Here is a 15957-nt window from a genome sequence, read left to right as displayed (position 1 = left end):
TTGGAAAATATAATACACAAGGGTTTTGTCTTCATGAATAAAACTGAAATAAAATAGTTGTTTTTCTCTTTGAAGCAGTAACATCAATACTTTATATTTCCTTTCCTACCTGCTTAAAGGCTGTGTTATATTAAAAAGATCTAAAGTAGGATTAAAATATAGTTTCTAAACCATTATAATGTTGTAAACAATCTTTAATTCATCAGTTACTCATTTAAGTGTTTGGGTTACATTTAGCTATATTTTGCAATTCTGATACATTAGGTCATTAATACTATCTTGCTCTTAACTGATGTTTCTGCTGTCTTTTTGAAATGGAAACTGCCGTCAGTTGACTTGATATTTATCTCCACTACAAAGCAGTTGTTTCATGAAATGTTCTTTACTTCAGAAATAGGCTTTTTTGATGGCTAGGAAGTTGTTCATGTTCTCGCTCTTATCCACATCAATCAAACAGTAGTCCCATGTGATTACAAGTAGTATTTGTCAAATAGGCTTTTCAAAAAACAAAACATTTATTTGCTGCTATGTTGAGTGTATGAGGATTCCTTCTTGACAGGATAGGCACCTGATGTTTAAAGCTATATCAGTGCAGATTGATTAACTTCAGTGTCCTTTGGAAATCCAGACAGTTAGGAAGAGGCACTTGGGCACCTGATGATGAATAATGAATGTAACATGTATTCTTTATGCTTGCTTTTTTACAATATGAAATGTTCAGGTTTGGAATAGTTAACAAGTATAAATCATTTTACAGTCAGTGGTGTATTGTCTTGAGAGATGTCTTCGTTATAGCTATTTTCCTTCCTACCATAGAGTTCAACAAAGGCATGTTTGTGTGTGGCTAAAAAAAACCACAGAAAACCAATCAAAACACAATTCTATATCTATAGTAGACGTGGGTAATGAGAGGAATGAATAAAGGGAAGTATGTGCTTAGATTAAAATATCCTGCTACGTTGTGTGGTAGTGTTAACTGTAAAGCTAAGCAGTTGGAGCATTTAATCAACGCACCTTTCTTGTTAGTTTTCTTTTTTCCCAAGTTTATTTCACTCCCTGTGCTGTTGTAGGGCTATCGGTGCTTTTTACTTTCTGAAGGCTCTGATAGATCAGAGTAACATTTGGCAAGAAGTGTCTGAATGAGTGTTAAACAGTTGAGTAGTTATTGGCTAGTGATGCAGAAGGCATCTGAGGGGAACACGACCTGTTAAATACATTCCATCATCTCCAACAGAGAGCTCAAGACTTGAAAAAACAAGTGCATTGATTTTTTTTTTTTTTTTTTTTTTTTTTTTTAACTTTTGAAAAGTGCTGAGCACACTGCATCTTCCATTGACTCCAGCACTTTTGAAAACTGGGCCACTTATTTAGGAGCCTACATGTGAACTTGAGAATTTTTGTTTTTGGAAACTCTTCTGTGTTGCCAGAAGCTGGGAATGGACGATGGGATGGATCAGTTGATTATCACCTGTTCTGTTCATTCCCTCTGGGGCTCCTGGCATTAGCCACAGTCGGAAGACAGGATATTGGGCTAGATGGACCTTTGGTCTGACCCACTATGGCCATTCTTATGTTCTTAAATGGTAGAGAGAATACAAGTATAATAGAATAATCTGTGAAGTGCTGAGCAACTGTACGTCAATGGGAATTGTAGTTAAGCACCTCGTGATTTAGCCCATGTTGACCTGTAGCTTTCCTCCCCAGTAGACATTTGTGGTGGTAACCTATTTAGTTGCCTATAAAGGATGCATGACCAAATTGCACTGAGTGAACTACCCTTGTAGGCATCTTCCTTTTTTTAACTTTTTTTTTCTTTTTCCTCTCCAAACAGAAAGATTCCAGCCAACCTGCTGAATGCAAACAACAATAATAAGGAAATACCACTTCAGAGTGATATTTGAACAACTTGTAACAAATATATTTGGATACCTGGCCTGCAGTTCAGGATATTCCATTGCTGCAGCACAATCTTATTAACAATGCTTAAAATTAATTTGTTTTCAAGTGCATGATTTTCACTAACTTTTTTTTTTCCTATTTTTTGCTTAACTTGTACAGTGGTATCTTCACTGCATTTGGGAAATATGAGGTTTAAATAAAGCACACTCTACAGCCTTTGGTACACTGTAGCGAAATAATTGTCTGTAGGCTTTCTGATGAACCTTTTGCCCTATTCATAGGGAACTAGTCCAAACTACAAAGTAAAGACTATCCATTTTCTTGGTAAACATTGAAATTGTGGAATAGCACATGTGCTGAGAAGCAAAACTAAACGAATTAAATTTATGATAGCTAAAACAAATACAACAGTATGACTTGACTTTTGCTAGTAGTTCTCCTTTTTAATATAAAATTTTCCTGCAACCTACAAATCAGACTAGTGCTTGAGCAGCTTCAAATGTCGTATTTATTATCTCAGTAAAGCCAATTAAATTGAAGTAATTCTTCATTAATGGGGGTGTCATTCGAGATTTATGTAGTTGTTCATCTTTCTATTTATTTATTCATGTTTGTAAGTACTTTGACTGAATTAGTGCTTTTTTAATAGTTTTTAATATACTTGAAAATCTTTTCCTGTTTGCATAAAATATGGGTATTTGTACAAGGAAAATTTGATTTGGTCTCTCTGAAGGTAGTAGACAAAAGAAATAAACATGTTTCAAAATGACAGCTCTTTTTGGGGGAAAAATCATAACATACAGGCCAAATTATTGCTGTTGATGGAAATGGGTTGCAGCCAAAGAACCAGAAAATTTCCAGTAGTCTTATTGCTTAATATCCAGCATGGGAGGGGCTTTCATTCTGAACATATAAATTAACAAAATTTAACTCTGTAAATTCGAAGTTCTGTTTTACTTGCAACATTCAAATTACTCTGTTCCACAGTTTCTTGTTTTGTTTAAAACTCTGAAGTCTTCAAAGCTACCTTATGTTGTTGTGCAGAATTTCAGGTGCACATTTCTAGTTTAAGCATCCAATGCCAACCTCTGGCAGCAGTTGAATAGCAGCTGTATCAACACTGTGACCAGGCATGTAGAGAGTGCTCCAGCCTTACCTTACACATTTGTAACTTAATACAGTGTTTTCAATTTGTACAGAATAGTTAAATATTCTATTAAAGTTGTGAAACATGGAAAGTGATGACTGTCTTGTTCATTTTTCCTATATTAACTGAACACACCCATTTGATTTCCTATTTTACATGTGTCTATATGCAGTATGAAAAGAGATGTGCCAAATGGCCAAAAATTTATGACCACCTAATGCAAGAATACAGTTGGTATAAAGTGTTCAGCTTCCTACTATTTAGAGAAGGTTTGAGGCTGTTTCTAATGGGCATTACCCAGGTGTAAACGCATTTGAAGTACAGATACATAATCATATTTATAACTTCAGATACAAAAATGATGCATGCTATTGTAAGGGTTCTATAGTTTGTCTTGCTCCTTTGCATAATCAGACTTGCTCAGTTTGCAGATTTTTTTCTTAACTGCCAGAACTCTCACCTTGGGCTCTGACACCAGCTGAATATTTTCCTCCAGTCACCAGCAGGAAAGACTCTGGAGGGCAAGTTATTCCCTCAGCGTCCCCTATCCACTCCCACTATAGACTGAGGTTGCATGGGTGACAGAGAACACAATTTGATCCACAATAACTTTATTACCAGTGATGCACGAGATGGAAACCCAGCTTGATAGTCCACTACAGCCCAAGATAAGTTCTACTGGGCTAGTAGTGAAGTGTTTCCTTGCAAAACTGAGCAAGCTTGATGCACATGAGGAAAAATGAATAAGGAACCATGCAATACCATTGTTTCTTGCTTATTCATCATGGTTGAAATGTACTTCTGTGTTAAAAATGAGTGATTGAGAGAGATTTGGGAGTTCTTTTAAGAAGCGTTTATTAGATGGCCCCAAAAAAACCCCATGATTCCACTATCAAGGTAGGACAACTTTGGATAAAAGCTTATCCTGATAAAATGGCAAAGTGAAGGTTGCAATTAGAAATTAAAGCAATATATACCAAATAGCAATGTAAAATTAGTTATGAAATACTGAAAAGGAAGTTAAATACTTTATCCTTATCTCTGCTAGCCATGGAATTTCCTCTGTCTTTAAGTATGCTAGGAATAAAAGAAATCCTAGAAATGGTTTAGGCCATTACTAGATGGAGATGGTAAAATTGTTCATGCTAAACACAAGTATGGTGTTTTTAAAAAAACACATGTTCTGGTTGGCAAGAAGCAGGATGATGTACTCATACGGGTAAGGAAGTAATTTCTAACCATCGTAACAGGATGTTAAATATCTGCTAGAAACAAATATTACAAACTAATCCAGTCACCTCAACGTTTTTATCCAAAAAAAAAAAAAAAAACCCCACACCTTAAGACTGACCTCTAAGTCTCAGTGGAAGGCATTTTCTCCAGTCCTCAAATTGTTTGTGGTTCTCTTCTGCACCTTCTCCCATTTTCATGATCTCTTTAAAAAAAAAAATATAGACCGATGTACACAGTATTCCAGTATCTCTCACCCATGCCCTCTACAGAGGTAAAAAAATCACCTTCCTCCTTCTATACATACATCCAAAGAATGGCATTAGCGTTTTGCCACAGCTGCATAGAGAGCTCATACAGAGTTACTTGTCCACTCTGTGAGGATTTTAGGGGTCAGTCACTGCCTTCTAGGATACAGGGCTCCATGCTGTAGGTCTGGCCTCCACTCCTAGTTCCTAGATCTAGAACTGTGCATTTTGCTGAATTAAAAACAAAAAAACAAACGCAGCTTATGCTGTGATCCTCCAGATCCCTCTGTATGACTCCTCTGTCCTCATCATTATTTACCTCTGACAATTTTTGTCATTCACAATTTTTTTATCTGCAGTGATTTTATATTCATCTGAAGATCATTGATCAAAATTTTGAATAGCATCAGAACCCCATTAGAAACACCCCCATTTGATGATTCCCAACTTACAACTACTTTGAGATGTCAGTTAGCCTGCTCCCAAGCCATCTGTGTGCTTAAAACACTAGCACTGTACAATATCAGTAATCAGAATGTCGTGCAATACTCAAATACCTTCTAATGTCTACGTAGATTACATCTACACAGTTACCTTTAGCAAAATTTATAATCTCAATAAATGAAGTCAGGTTTGACAGTACCTAAAGCCATATTAACTCGCATTACCTATATTCTTTTCCTTTAGTTCTTTATTAACTGAATCCTGTATCAGCCCTTCCATTATTTTGTCTGGGATTGAGGCCAATATAGCTAGCCTATGGTTACCCAGGTCATCTCACTTGCCCCTTTTTGAATACTGGCACACTTGAGTCTTCAGGAATTTGCTGGGTGTTCTAAGATTTATTTAACATTATCAAGTCTCAGACAACTCTTTTAGGACTCTTGTGTGCAAGTTTTTCAGGCCTGCAGATTTGAAAAGCACCTTTTATAGTAGGGTACTAAAGGGATTAAGGTCCACCAGAAAAGGGCCCTAATGAGTCAGTGGCTGGAAGTTAAGTCATTCAAATTTTTTAAGTGAGGGTGTTTAATCAAGGGAACACGCTACCAAGGGAAACTGTGGATTCTCCAGCTTGTGTTCAGATCATGACAGATGCCTTTCTGGAAGATATGCTTCAGTCAAATACCTGTTGTTTGGTTCAATACAGGGGTAACTGAAATATAGTGGCCTCTGATGTACAGGAGGTCAGACTAGATCTAAAGATCCATTCTGGCCCCTTTTTGGGAATTTTTTTTTTTTAACATGGGGTACACTAAGTTTATTTGAGAAGGAAAGAGAAATGGAGTACTACCATTGTTTGTAGCATGTTAAGTATATTGAGTTCCACTGTACAATGTTTGCAGCTTCTAATCCTTGAAAAGCCTAATTTTAGGACCAAAACTAATTGTGCTTGTTCTTAGCCAAAGATTGGACCTTCTGGAAAACTTGTACTTGATATTGTACCGCTTTTTCTGAATTACTTGGGGTGAGAGGAATAACAATTAGCAGTAACTCAGCTGTCTAACAAAGCTGCAAGCATAGAGTATGCTAGTCCTCTGAGGACCAATTCTCCCATCTAATATTGAAACAAATGCCCGAAGTTCTACAGCCTGCAACTGGCTGAGTGTATTCAGTAGGGAATAATTTTAGTAGGACAGTAGATGGGGCAAAGGCTCTATCTGTCAGCAGGAGTCTGGGCAAGGATGTGGGGATTCCCTTAGGCAGCTGGGATAACTTTGGGATTGAAATCCAAGACAAAAATCTCAAATGGGCAAAACACTAAAAAATATACTACAGGGAATAATCCTGCACTGGTGGAGACAGGGCCATGAACTATTGTACTTGACTTATGAGGAATTGCTAGACCAGCTCAGACCTATGGTCCAAGTCCAGTCAGAAGGGAGAGCTACAACTTTTAACACACAACCTTAACATTTTCAATAAAAACAAAGTGGATGAAGAAAAATCTCCTGTTGCAGCATCTTGGTACATTTGCTTACTGAATTCTAAACTTCTATTCAACAAAAATAAGTAATCTTCTGTGTAAGTACCTGTAGATTGTCATTGCAGGGACCACAGTTCTGCCTTATCCCCAAGTCATTTTAAAGTAGCTTACCTACTAGGCCCAAATAGCTAGCTATGTGCACAGCCAACTATGGCAGTAAAAATATCATTTTCACTGTACATGTAACTTTGTTTAAATTAGTTTCAGTGGGGTTAGGGCTAGGAGTCAGAGGCATGTTCCATTAACTTTAACCAGATAATAGTGAAGCAAAAAAAGAAAGATTCAGTAGGGAATTTTTAAAAATCCCAGGTACAGGAGCTAGACTAAATTGACATTTGTAGCTATATCACCTATCATGGTAGGAAGAGCACTTCAAATTTTTAAGAATAAATGAAGATCTCTCAAGTCCAGTGTTTCAATTAAACAGTGCTGCTATAGGTGATCCCTCCTGTGAGAGAGGACCATTCTAATTCAGGCCAATTCCATTCAGGGAATTGAACATGATGACCATAACCTTGACAATGACCCTGTACTAGGTAGGGAGCCAGGGCAGAGTGGATGGCGGGGGTCACATGTGCGTGGTGGCAGGCTTTGTTGCTGAGTAAACAAGTTTATACTTCAAGGCATTAGCAGAGCATGGACTGCCTGAGGCTATGATGAATTTTCTCATAGGTATGTTACGTAATTGTCTGTTAAAGTGTGCTACATCTTTGTCTGAAGCACTTGTCCCTTTTCTTGTTGCAGACAGGATATCTGCCTAGATGCACCATTGGTCTGAACAGATAAAAACTTAAACATTTTCTCTGTCTAGGTGAGTCCACAACCGTGGAACGGTGTATTCAGAGCCACCATTTAAATGCAAATATTCCATGTAAAATTACAAAATGTAAACAGACACTGGAGCAGTTAAGATCCTCCGACTCCACAGCCACATTGCTCACATAAAGTTTAACTAGAAATTAAAAAGAACAGGAGTACTTGTGGCACCTTAGAGACTAACAAATTTATTAGAGCATAAGCTTTCGTGGACTACAGCCCACTTCTTCGGATGCATATAGAATGGAACATATATTGAGGAGATATATATACACACATACAGAGTTCATGCTCTAAGGTGCCACAAGTACTCCTGTTCTTTTTGCGGATACAGACTACCACAGCTGCTACTCTGAAACCTAGAAATTAAAGTGACATGGACATACCTTGAAAATAAATTGGAGAACTTTAGCATTTTCATTCCTAGATTCTTTATCTTTGTAACATTAATAGTGAACTAAGAGCGGGCTTTGTTCTTGATATTGTCACATGCTCATGCTGTGATCCTAAATAGTTCTAGCCTCTTACAACCAGTGGAAGGCATCCCAAAGTTATTCCCAAAAGGCAGTGCTGTTTGTGGGAGGTGGCAGCCTCCTCCTCTCCAATAATAAATAGTAAGTCACTCACATGGGACAAGTGTCCAAACCACCAGCCCCTACCCCCCACAAATTATTGCTAATGAAGCTTTTTGCAAAGAGTGAGCTGGTCAGTGACTGCCAGATTTGTTTGTAGCCCAATTTTCTGCTCTGCTGGTTCACCTCTCTCCTACACAAGAAAATTACTCTCCACCCACCATCATGTTCACCTCTTACACAACTCACATTATGGTAGGGTTTTTACCGTGGGAATCTGTACAGCTTCTGATGCCAAACCCAGACTAATAAAAGCACACCAACCATGAGCTTCACTTGTCAGCTTGACTGTATGTAACACACTATTTCTTACAAACTATTGACAATTTTTCTCTGCAAAAGACTATAAAACAATATAGGCTTTCTTAAAATACCCCATCCTCAGCTGTACCCTCTTCGCTCCCTGCCCAGGCGCCCAACAAAAGTTAAGTACAAAGGAATCCTGAAAGATCCTGCCTTTGTAGTCTAGGAAAGGTGCAAGTGATTATGCAACACCAATCAAAACAATTGACCCATCTTGGGCCTAGACATAACCTTTTAAAAGGTACCACTGTAGGTAGGGTGCATCACGCAGACACAAGAACTACTTTTGCAAAAGGAGAATGTAGCCTGATGCTAGCACATGGAGCTCAATCTCTTCCAATGAATGGCAGTAGGGATGCTACCATTAAATAGGTGCTCTCCTTGGGCTCGTTATGTGCACTTTAACGTTTGTGCTGCTCTACTTTGCTTCATGCTGGTTTCAAAGACTTTGTCAAGACAACAGTGATTCCATTAATGTTCTGAAGGGAATTTTTACAAGCAGAAAGGGTAAGAATGAGGTTGGAGCACACAATAAAATTGAGGAAATCCTGACTTGTGGATTTTCCATTGTGTTTGACTGTACCTAGGCCACGTCCACACCAGCAAAACAAAAACAAAAAAACCTAGAGTGCAGGGTTTGTTGGACTCATGGCCACGCGCACACAAAGGTTCTCCAGTCTTTTGCACTTGTAAATCATATACTGAAACTGATGGAATCTCAGCTTGCTAAACTATTGGGTTGTTAGAATAGGTTGTGGTAATTTTACCTCATCCCTTCCCTGGGGAATGCTGGACCACAGGCCCAGAGCCAGCAGCAAGAGCTCACAGCATGCCCATTGATGAGCTCTATGCAAACCCTAGAGTCTGGGGGTGGATGAGTTAGCCCAGGAATTGGAATTGCACTTCTTATTTTAGTAGTCTGACATGGAGTTGATTTAGGGTGGATAATTGTGTCAGGTGGACTCCAATAAAAATGGGTAATACTTTTCACTTCTGCAGTGCCTTTCATCTGAGCAGCACAAATCACACTGCACGCATTAATTAAAAGCTTCACCAGAAGCAGCTAAGTATTATCTGCATTTTACTGATTGGGAAACTGAGGCAGGGAGCTTACAGGTTGTGCCCAAGGCCACATGTTGTCAGTGGCGACGCTGGATTCCCTGCTCCATCTGGTAGAAAATGCCACAGGCTTTCTTTAGGAAGGATGTGTCATTTCTGCTCATGTTAACCTAGCTGCTGGTCCACTGCATTTGCAAGTGTGTTAATTTCTTAAAAGAAAGCAGTTGCCATTAAATGTGCCTCTCTCAATAAATGTATGTTACATGCCCCTGTATTAGGGAGGAAAAGGTCTGCTCAGTATTTTTAGCTATACAGTTGAGGTTGTACCGAGAGTCTGGGTCACTCAGTCACATTCCACAAGGAGACCTGGTTAGATGGGATTACAGAATACATGAGTCTGATTCTCACTTCATTCCTTCACTTTTGGGCAAGAAAAGTGCAGGGCTGGGGGAAGGTGTCTATAGATCACTCTTATGCTCTGGGTTCTGTGGCTCTCCTGCCTGGCTCCCTGTGTAAATTCAAACCGCCTCAGAATGATTCTAACCTACTTTGCTTCCCCGGACGCCCACTGTGGTCTGGGAAGCACAGAATAGCTGTAGCACAATATAATCTAACCCTGTCCCTGACCAGCCCTCTGCACACAGGCGCTTAAGTTGTTAGCTGGTGTAAATTGACTGCAACGGAGCTACATTGTACATCAGCTATGGAGCTGGCCTAGGGTATTCTCAGGGGGACTCAGTTTAACTCCCCTCTGCAGTGTTAGAGCAGTGTAAAAGGGCCATAGCATAATTGACAACTGGCTCCAGTGGGTACGAATTCAACCACTAAAACCTTCAGCCACGCAGAACCTGGCCTTCTCAGACAAGCACAGTACTGCCTAAGTAAAACTACCAAAACACAAAACTAACCTAGTGCTCTCTAGCTGGCAGAGCTGGGCACGTGCTGGGTCTGGGCTCTACACCATCAAAGCCCTTTGGACACGCAGCTTTTCTTGTATGTGTGCCTGGAGCCTTTCATCACTATTCTGTGCACCAACATCAGCAGCACTGCCAGTAGAAGTGATGGCCCCTTAGCCTTGGCAGTGGAAAGGTTAATGAGTGGAGATGACACTGGTGGGTGGGAGCAGGCAGCTCCATCCTCTTTTCCCACAGTGGTGGAGGTGCCACCCTGTCTGTCAGGGTGGAGAATGGCTGACCCTGCTCAACCAGTAGGTTGTGTTGCTTGACAGCAAGAAACCTGAAAACTACATTTAACCGGGAGTCTAATTTCAAAGCCAACACTGATTAAAAAGTTGGACTAAGGCAAAGCAAACCGACACCTTAATTGTGATGAGCTTTTCATCTTCCCTGCAAGCTGCACAAGGTGCCGCCTCTTCCCCTGTCAGCTTGACTCCAATTTGCTTTAATGAAGCAAGACAATGAAATCATTTCAATGTCTAATTGAGGTAGGGGAGAGGGAAGCCCCACCTTTAAACTGTGTTCCTAGCCCAACAGCGAGAGCTGTGTGTGCTGGCTGTGGTTAGGTCTCTGGGGGCTGGGAATTGTTCACCTTCAAGAAGAAGCAAGCTTTACAGGATCTCCAGCCTCCCGCAGCACAGAGACCCTCAGCCCTCACCACTTCTACTTGGCTGAGCTGGTGCCATCGCTATTGACCAAACTGGTCAAGTGACTAGTGATTTTGGGTGTCCACCCTGAGTCTCCTTAGAAGGGCCTAATTTCAGAGCGTGGATGCTCAGCACTTTCTGAAAATCAGGCCCCTCTTTGATGGTTCAAATTGGACATACCTAAACACTAGGCACGTTTGAATATCTTGGCTTCAGGATCAGCCAAGCTCACTATTCATAATGATGGTGCCAGTTACTCTGATACAAGCCACCCTTATGGCAGGTGTCACCAGGCGGTGCTGTTACACATAATCTGCCACGTTCTTTTTTTTTAGGGCTGTTCTACAGTACCAGTTAGGTCAGCCGAGCTACCTCGCTCAGATGTGAAAACGTCACTCCCCTGAGAAATGTAGTTAATCACAGGGGGTGACAGTAGTGCCAGAATGGGACAACAGGCGCTAACTTCTAGTTTTCCCTGGGGTGCTCCACCCCACTCTGCCCCAAGGCCCAACCCACCCCTCTGTCTCTTCCCCCGAGGCCCCAACTTTGCTCCGCCTCTTCCTGTCCCAGCTCCACCTCTCCCGAGGACGTGCCCTCGCTCCTCCTCTTCCCGCCCACACTCCACCCCATCTCAAATAGTTGTGAAGACACAGGCTATTGAGTATTTCTGAGCAACCCATGCTTTAACAAATAAGAAGTGAAAAGGCACTTGCATAACAAATATATTTCAGGCAATTGTTTTTGCCTGACAGACACTCCATGAGTAAAAAAGCAGGTATATTCATTAAAAACATTACACTTTGTGCATATAGTCACTCAGCAATAATTAGCCTTGAAAAAACATGGCTTCCTAATCATGCCTTACTTGGGCAAGGAAAGTCAAGCCCTGTCATGATATTTTATCACAGGCTTTCTTAAAAAGGAAATGTTTATTAACGAAAACAAAGAGATTTCCACACAGCATGCATCCCAGCTTTGTCTCCCTGGTTCCCGGCTTGCTACACCCAGGCTGGAATGCTCTACAACGGACAGCTCTTATGGCTGAAAAATGTACTTTAAGTAATCCTGGCTACAATTTCTGAGGCTGAACGTTTTGCCTAGCTAATCCATGTAGATTATACTCATCGCCACCTGAGCACGCAGGCTGTGTCCCCTAGCAAGGGCTGACTAGTGATAGACAGCAGGATTTGCTCCATAATTTTAATTCAAAGCCGTCTTTGAGTGGCTGAAGTTTTTCTTTCAAAGCATTTTAGCACATTTTTAAAACTATAGCTTTAAAAAAAAAAAACACCCAATATTCTGTCCTGTAACTTCAAACCAGCAGAAATGATAAGAACTCTTCCTTCATGATTTTCTTTCTTCATGGGTTGTTTCCACATTGTACTCTCAGAACCATTTTGGGGGTTATGTTGGTACACAATAGTGAATAGTCAATTTTGGTTTGGTGAGGCCTGAGCACAAAGAGAATTTATCTGGGTTTAATTGAGTTTCGCTGGCAGTAGTCTGACCCTCCTCATGGAGGCAGGAAACACTGGCTTGGATCTGGAATACGCAAACCACAGCTCTTATGGACTTCAACCCCAAGAGACATGGAAAAAAAAGCCAGCTAAAGTTCTATCACTAATTATTTAAGCAGGAGGTATGAGGGTCTATGTTACAATGTTTATCTACCAATATTAGAACTATGAAATTCAGAACAGATTAACAGGAAATATAAAGTGTAAAATTAGAGCAAAATCAAGTACTACATATTTTAATCCTTTCAGTTGTAGAGGTTTCCTTTCCTGCTTGGCAGTTTGTCCCATCTGAGGACTTGGGCAAGATGATGCCCTTTACATTCTTTTAAAATCAGTTTTATTAGTTGGGAACTGAGCCTTCAGGGGGTTGGACTAGATGACCTCCTGAGGTCCCTTCCAACCCTGGTATTCTATGATTCTATGATTATGTGTCTTGCGCCTGGTTGGTTCTGACCCTAGTACAGGCACAGTGTGTTACCTTGTTAAGACCAAACATGAGGGGGCAATGTACTCACTCGTGTCAATTTGTTCCTTGCCTATGTATCTCTGAAGCATAGCAGTTTGTCTGTGTTAGGCCCTACTGCACAGATTCTCCCTTGCATTACAACTGAAGGGTCTCCTAATGTGTGTGGAGTCTCTGCTGACATTATAGTCTATGTAAAGTCTAGTCCCCCGCCCTCACTGCAGTCCTGGTGCATGTGTAGGGGGCATGGTTGAGCTTCCCTGCACTTCCACAATCCCTGACTGGCGTAATTTACCCAGCAGCACTTCAGACCAGCACACAGCTCTCAGCGTTTGCAGAAGATTGAAACAGGACAGGGCGGTCTCACTTCACTAATGCAGGAGGAAGGGGAGTGCTGCTAGCCAAAATCAGGGAGAGGAGAGGGAGTTGGCCTGCTGCTTTAGCTGAGGAAGAGAAGCAGCTCCCCCTTCAAACCATGCAGCTGTGCTAGAGTCAGGAAAACACAAAGGTGGCTTAAAGCTCCTTTTGCATCCCTGCAGCCCACCTCTCGGGTTGTGTTGTATGCTCCTGGGCTGCCGTTGAGGTACCCTGCTTGCATCCATGTTCCCAAACCAAACAAAGCCTTCTAGAACACAGCGCAGCACAATTAGGGCGAGGACCCCAACTGGGGTAAAGCAGGACTGCACCATGGACATTTATAGAGCTACACTGATTTACACCAGCTGACAATCTGCTTCTTACCCTTAAAATAGTCCTGCAGTCCTGTCCGTAGTTTGCCTCTGGCAGACTAACTGACACTGTTACTATTTTATCTGGTAAAGTATATATAATCAGTTGGTAGAAAAACGATCCCATCAGTCATTGATTGAGGCCACTCCTAGTTGTATATTTATTAAAATCCATGACATTTTATCATCTCAGAACTTCAGCCAGTGACTGTTCTCCTGCACTGGGATTTTTTCCCCCACAACCTGTATTGTTATTAAATATGTCGTCACTTTATGACGTCCTACTCTTGGAAATAAAAGGAGTCTTTGTTGGAATGCCTCGCCCTCAATGTGCCAATGGCAGTTCCTTCACAGCAGCTACTGCACTGGGCCTGAGTCTCCTCCCTTTGAGGCCAGGGGTGGATTTGCCCTCAACTTCAGTGGGGTTGGGCACAAGGCACAGCCACTTGGGACATTCCAGGATTTATTAGACCATGAAGCTGCACAGCACTGGCAGCCCGTCGGGAATATAAAATATGCTGCAGAAATATGTCTGCCTGTAACAAACCAAAATACCTCTTCCTAGAGAGCCAGATGCTGCTACCTTTGTTCACGTTGAGTAGTTCCCTTTCTGTGCATTTATCCCAGGGCAGAATCTGGCCCTTAGTAACAAAGATTTTACTTGTATCACATGTACTCATTGGCTTAAAACATATATGAGCCTGAAGCCATTCTGACAGCACAGTCCCCATCTGAGAGGGGTCCTCATCCAGTGAATAGGGCACTGGACAGAATCAGGGGATCTAGGTTCTACTCCCAGATCTGCCACTCAACTGTTCTGTGACCTTAGGGGAGTCATTTAGCCTCATGTGCTTCTGTTTCCCCATCTGGCCTTAGTGTGCCAGGTCTAACTAGGCTGTAAGTTCTTTGCACTAAGAACTGGCTCTTACAATGTGTTTGTACAGGGCCTAGCGCAGTGGAGCTCTGATGAAAGTCAGGGCGTCAGTAATTTGATTCCCACTTCATCCAGCTGCATATCACTGGTTCTCAGTAAATCGTCGTTGAAAGAGGCTGCACATAAAACAAGTAAGTTTTACATTGCCAATATGAGCCACAGATTAGCATTAGAGCAGAGCCAGAAAAATCAGGTAAAAGGTACTTTGCTTGAAATAACTGAGTCACATGCTATACAAACACAGCTTCAGTAGTATCAGAAGCTGTTCTGTGGGTGGGCTGAGTCATAAAGATCCTGCCACTTGAACTTTGAGTTTTGTGCCAGATGGAAGAGCAGGGTTTCTTTTAAAACATTATCATAAAATCAAACCTACTTTTCATATGTGATTGGAAGCAAATTCAGAGCTGAGCCAGATGCAACAGCTGAAATCCCAATGCCTCCCAAAACTGAAGTTCAGTTCTGGGGGTCTTGATCCTGTATCAAGCTTTACAACCGTCCTTGGCTGAAATCCAGATCCCATCGAAGTCAATGGAAAATGCCAATTGACCTCACTGGGGCCAGGACTTCAACCCTAGCTAGAATGGGTCAAATTAAAGTAACTGTCACGGCTGTAAAAATAATGATGCCTACAAATCCGAGCACCGATAAACTTTGATGGCGTTCAGATCTGAATCTTTATAGCTGAGGCCCATCTTTAATTTTAAAATGCCAGACACAAGAAGGGTTCCTATATGAATTTTTTAAACGGGACACCTGGAAGGGGTGCAAGAGAAAGGAGAGGGTCTGAGTCTGCAATGACAGTTTCAGTGGGTGGGATTATTTTACTGGAACTGATTTGCCCATGTGTTGAATGAATTCCATGTGGTTGCCTGCCAGGGAGAGGTTGAATGAGTAGGAAGACACTGGTAGAACAATGAACTCAGTTCAAGGAGACTTTGCCTGCCACGTACATGTTTCCTTAAAAATGCACTCCCTCCGGTGTCAGTGAGTAGTAGGTACTATCTGCTCAGTATGGGGCTACCTGCTGGTTGGGGTTTGAGCTTGGGGTCTGGGCAGCACCATCCAATCCTGAACCAGTTGCAGATTCATTGCTACATAGCATGATGTTATATAGCTCTCTCTCCTTTCTCCCAGGGTTAGGCTCATTTATTTCCTCATTTCTCTGTGATGAAGTATCTTTTATGATGCAAGATAATTTGAGGAAATAGCTTTTTTATAATCCTTTGCCTATCAGTATTAAGTGCTTCTTAATCACAGTTACTCTATTGCCTTTCTCTGGGTTTGGAAACTGGGCAGAACAAGACACAGTCCACCTTTTATTTATGGCCACTGCTTTCATATTTGGTGAGCAGCTGCCTTAGTTCTGCACGTTGTGTTGTGGTGAGATGGTCTGC

At 41.3% G+C, this 15957-nt stretch overlaps 1 protein-coding gene and 1 long non-coding RNA gene across 18 annotated transcripts in view; one reads left to right on the top strand and one right to left on the bottom strand.

The window, feature by feature from the left end:
* NAP1L4 (nucleosome assembly protein 1 like 4) overlaps positions 1-3137 on the top strand; it is a 61957-nt gene extending 58820 nt beyond the window's left edge. For all 17 annotated transcript variants that reach the window (XR_010600952.1, XR_010600951.1, XM_065594707.1 and 14 more), the window contains one exon: positions 1832-3137. Coding sequence is in view for 10 of the 17 variants with exons in the window: in XM_065594707.1 (XP_065450779.1) it covers positions 1832-1870 (39 nt within the window). In the remaining 7 variants the exon portion in view is untranslated. The remainder of the gene's footprint in view (positions 1-1831) is intronic.
* Positions 2690-15957, bottom strand: part of LOC101947626 (uncharacterized) — a 35624-nt gene continuing 22356 nt past the window's right edge. The window contains exon 3 of the long non-coding RNA XR_006172293.2: positions 2690-4481. This is a non-coding gene — a long non-coding RNA (uncharacterized LOC101947626). The remainder of the gene's footprint in view (positions 4482-15957) is intronic.

Source organism: Chrysemys picta, chromosome 4, assembly GCF_011386835.1.
Source record: "Chrysemys picta bellii isolate R12L10 chromosome 4, ASM1138683v2, whole genome shotgun sequence".
NCBI lineage: Eukaryota > Metazoa > Chordata > Testudines > Emydidae > Chrysemys > Chrysemys picta.
This window is presented reverse-complemented; position numbering and strand designations above follow the sequence as displayed.